We start from the raw sequence: 4,969 nt of genomic DNA, 5'->3' as shown, positions 1-4,969 counted from the left end.
AGTGAGGTCTAGTGGGGGTGGGCTGGGGGAACAAATAGGGGGATTGGGTCTCCATGAGCTGGGGCAGGGGCAGTAGCTCCATGAAAAGCACCTTTCCACACTGCTCCCACCTCCCAGCCACCCCAGGAAGCATGACCAGCACCCTCACACCAATCTCAAATCCCAATTTATTAAACAGGAGGCCTTCTTTAATTTACTTCCTCTTTATTTCTTTTTACTTTTTAAAATTTCTTTTTATTTTATCCTTCAGTGGCTGGCTGCCTTCATTTCACCACCTTTCCCTCATCCTCATTTCCTTTTCACCTCCCATTTCATTATGCACTCCCATGCCATTCACTCTCCACCTCCCAGCTTCATGTTCCCATCGCCTTGAACCTATCTTTTGTGCATCCCCTGCATTAGCATCTTAAAGTGGTTTTAAGCACTCATTTTGTGGCTCAAAGTTACACCACTCCAGGGCAGGATCATTTCTGATCCCTGCTACACAGTTCCTGTTCCATGAAAGTGTGACCACTGCCTATAGAGGTGCCACCCAAGTTAAGGTCCATTAGTATCCCAGGATCTCTTACACTGCCCATAGAGCAGGGGTAGAAGCCTGTTCTGGCTCACCAGCCCTGTAGAGCAGGGGTGGGAAATTATTTTGGGCGGAGGGCTGCTTACTGAGTTTTGGCAAGCCATCGAGGGCCACATGATAGGCAGCCAGGGGCAGATAAATATCAATTTTCTAAATGTTTTAGGGGCCCTGTGGGCCAGATAGAATGGCCTGGTGGGCTGCATTTTGCCCACCCCTGCTGTAGAGGCAAGTCACTGCTGTAGCTCTTAGTCAAGCCCCTACTAACCAGGCCTCTAGAGGCAAGTCACAGCTGTGCAGGTGGAGGTCATTCAGAGAGAGGTTTTAGCTGTCAGGTGCGACTGCTCCAAACTCAAGCTAGCACTAGCAGGGATCAGCATTTGAGGAGCTCAGACTACAGTGTGTAACAAGGCTCTGATATGGCTTCTTTGGAATCAATTTAAGTGTGTCTGCACAGGGGAAACAGCATCCACTTAACTCAATTTGTTGCTAAATCAGTTCAGTTTAATCAGTGGCTCTGCAGTGACTAGCCCTTAGTTTACTTTCTCTGAGCAAAGATCTTTAATCCAGAGACTGAGGCCAGTGTACCCTGAAGAGGTTGATACGGCTATGCTGTTTAGATTGTGCTGCTGAATGACATTGCTAGCTGGCAGAAAAGCTAAAGCAGATGCAGTTAAATTAGCAAAATTGTTTTTTGCCGCTATTGCTGACTGTTTGAAGAAGTGGAAATAAGCTATGTCCAGTTGTTTCTCCACTAGGAGGGAGCCACATCTTTGGAAATCGTTCTGATGTGGACAAGGCCAGAGTAAAATGGATAGTTTTGGAGACGTTTCTTTAGAAGAGCTGTGCTTTGGGTTACACGTGTGACCCTGGCGGGGCTGTTTGCTGAGTGGCTTCTTTAGAATTCCCCACTTCGAGTCACCAAAACGTGTGGGATTGTTAGAAGTGCTCAGAGATGGCTTCAGCCCATTGGCTTGGGCTCGGTCTACACGGTATATCTGAGAGCTGGACTGCCTTACAGGGTGGACTGGTGTGAAAAGAAAAATGAAGTGAAATTCACCCCGCTCCAGGATGGTCCCATGCTTAGAGAGAGCCTGCTGAGTGTGCTGAGGGTTAGGGTGTTCATTTTCCTACTGGTTAAAAATTTGCCAGGCCACCTCTGCTGGTGTGACTGTCATCTGGAAGTGTGTGTGTGCGTGAGTTTTTTTTTTTTTTTTTAATTTATTGCCAGCAAAGCTATCCCTGTATAGCCCCTGTGTAGATGGAATGATTCTGCTTCAAGCTGCCTCCTGCTGGTATAGCTGTTCCCTGTCCTGTACAGGAAAAGATGTATTGATAAAAGCACTTTCCTACTGACATGCTTGGGTTGATGCTGGATGAGTGATACCATTTGAACTGTGGTATAGTCAAGGCAGGAAAACTTTCCAGAGTGAGCAAAGGCTTGCCAAAGCAGCTGGTCAGGCTAATCCTGAATGCTTTGGAGAAGCCCACTGAAATTGCCTAATTAGGCGTAAAAAATGGCTTGTCAAATACTGGACCCTATGCCCTTAGAAACAAACTTAGGAGTTAAGGTCCTATATCTGAAAGAGAATAGATAAACAGAGTTAAGCATTATTGAATGCTAGGATATCTAGGGGAGCTAGGCACCTCCACAGGTGACTGTGGATGGTCTGGAGAGGGCTGGGAACATGACTGTTGCATTACTGCTTAGAACTGGTTTGAAGGTAGGATACAGGGCATTTCCACAAAGGAAGCCTCAGAGCCTCTGCCTCCCAGCATCCTCATGCCCCTTTCTTTCAGAGGGGAGACACTGCTGCCTTCTTCTCTTGACTGCTGCCCCCCACAGCCCTTGATATACCAGGCAAAGTTAGTTTAGTTAACCAGAAAACTAGAATTCCTGGAAGGAGGTGAGGAATTTGAGTCACTGAAATGGGTGACTTGCATAGAGCAATAAGAGAGTACCTTTGAGGAGGGGTGCTAATTGCCATGCCATTATTTTTGCAGGTAACTTTGAAATCAGGCACAAATATATTATACTGGAGAACAACGGGGATTCTCATGGGGTCAAAAGTGGTGAAACCTGTCCTAGTAAAAAACATCACAATTGAAGGTAGGAGAGGTTGAGCTGTTAATCTAAGTCAGTTGTCCATTGTAGTGATAACCCTGTTATTACTATCTCTGTCTTCAAAGGCAAATGTCTTGGTTTGGGAAAGAGCATTTTTCATTATCATAACCACAGTACAGGCAACCCCTGCTTATCACTCTTAATTGGTTCCCAAAAAACTGAGAGTTAAGCAGAAATAGTGTTAAGTGAAACCGAAATTTTTTGACGAACCAAGGTGGCGACTGTGAGTTATAACGGAACTCGCTGAGCGCTAAGTGGAATTGGGTATCAATGTAAAATGAGCGTTATAATGAAATAGCGCTAAGCGAAAGAGCGTTAAGCAGGGGTTGCCGGTAAACTCTATGTATGTTCCCAAATCTCTAGAAACAAAGATATGAGAAATATGTTATGGGGGATTAATTGGCCAATGGTGACATCTGCTGGGCAGGACTGGAATAGCAAGAAGAAGACGAAAAAAGTTTTAAAAAGGTCTGTTCTTCAGAATTAACTGAAAGGGCTCTTCCAGAATGATTATGGTTCAGTCATCTTTAAATAAACCATTTAATTATTCTGGAATAGTCATTTAGGTTAATTTTGAAGTTTAAACAGACGGAGTGGAATATAATGGTATTCAGATGGAATATAATATGATGTTCATTCAGATTGAACTCTGATTGAGGTGAATGGCAGAAGGCAAGGCAGGGACTAACTTGTTCAGAAAGGCATAAGCTTTGAGGTGAATAGGCGTTTGACCTGGGTAAGACCTGAAGCACCGCACTCTTGGACAGCAAAGCCCAGGGGACTTAACCCAGCTGTGATTGTAGGTATTCGGTGATGGTATACATAGTGTTTATTTTCCCAAGATAGTGGGGTAGACAGGAGCGGTGGAGGATATGTCTCTGTATTTCTGTGTTTATTCAAGTGGTTTACCTCTTCTTTGCTTTACAGGAGTTGCGTATACATCTGAGTGCTTTCCATGCAAACCTGGTACGTTCACTGATAAACCAGGGTCTTCCAACTGCCAAGTGTGCCCAAGAAATACCTATTCAGAGAAAGGAGCTAAGGAATGTACCAAATGTAAAGAAGCAACACATTATGCAGGTACACAGCAGGAGATGAATAAAATCCATGAATATGTGAGTATGTGGGACAGTGGTCAGCGTTACAAGCTTGTGTGTAGGTCTGCATTTGCACAAGAATTGCTTTACCTACTACTAAAACGTAGTCAAGCAGGCTGGGACGCAAAGCGAAGATTAATGCGGTGCCTTTCTTAGATTCTGGGGGGGTGGGATTTCTGTTGGTAGGTTATAATGGCCCCACAGTGGAAGTTGGCTAGGGTACTTCCATACTTTAAAAGAAAGGAACATGAGCTCCACAATAGTTTTGGCTTGAGTTTTCTTCTGCATGATGATAGCAATTGCATGGTGCTGTCTAATACCAGTTTGGGGCCTTGGTTCATTCCAGACCCAGTGGCAACTCCTGACCCATCCACATGTAAATGTTTCCTGGAGTCTCTCATCCATATACTCCTCTTGCCCACCTACCCATCCCTGCTTGTCATATCTGGTAGAATGGAGCCCGTGATGGTTTAGCTGCAAGTTGGGCATGAAAGAGACCCATCAAAACTCTTTTGTTTCCCCAGCCATGGTGGCTGGAAAGCATTGGATAAAATGGACCAGATTCATCCATGGCATAACAGCATTGAAATCAGAGGTGCTGGTGTAGTTATATCAGGGATCATGTCAGAATCATGTCTGTTTCAGGCAGCAATTTCCAGGATACTGGGGACTATATTTTGTTTTGGACACAAGAGTTTGATGGTGTTTCCCAAGTAAAATATTGCAGGATTTCCTTTTGTACAAAAGTTGTTCCAAATTGTCCTTTTGAATGTTTTTCAAGGACTGGTTTATGTTTGATGCATGTACTGGGCATCTACAGCATATTTATAATAATACTAGCCTTATTCTGTGTGTCTGGTGCACTCTGATTGGTTGTCTTGGCAGCCAATCACAATGCTTACTGAAACAACCAATCACAGTGCTCCTGACAGACAGAACTAGTGTGTTATTATTATAGATCCTGAGAAGTTTCAAACAGATGTGCAGGCAAGTCAGAGCTAGAATGAAGCACTGGGCCCCCCCGCTGTGGAGCGGGCAGGCTCCACTGACGGACAAAAAGTGGTGAGGGCCCGATCCTTTTTTATTTTCCTGGAGCCTGCTCAACTCTCCCACAGCCAGGAGGTGATCTGCCAGTGGGTCCTGAGCTGCAGGGCAGCTCAGTGCTTCCCTTCATGG

The 4,969-nt window shown here is 44.9% G+C and overlaps 1 protein-coding gene across 1 annotated transcript in view; it reads left to right on the top strand.

The window, feature by feature from the left end:
* Positions 1-4,969, top strand: part of KIAA1324L (KIAA1324 like) — a 112,559-nt gene that overhangs the window by 46,786 nt on the left and 60,804 nt on the right. Inside the window, exons 5-6 of the mRNA XM_019509512.1 lie at positions 2,576-2,681; positions 3,624-3,776. Of these exons, the coding sequence (XP_019365057.1) occupies positions 2,576-2,681; positions 3,624-3,776 (259 nt within the window). The remainder of the gene's footprint in view (positions 1-2,575; positions 2,682-3,623; positions 3,777-4,969) is intronic.

Source organism: Gavialis gangeticus, unplaced genomic scaffold (assembly GCF_001723915.1).
Source record: "Gavialis gangeticus isolate Ggan-Ray unplaced genomic scaffold, GavGan_comp1, whole genome shotgun sequence".
NCBI classification, from domain to species: domain Eukaryota; kingdom Metazoa; phylum Chordata; order Crocodylia; family Gavialidae; genus Gavialis; species Gavialis gangeticus.
The sequence above is the reverse complement of the archived record's forward strand: the minus strand, read 5'-3'. Positions and strand labels throughout refer to the sequence as shown.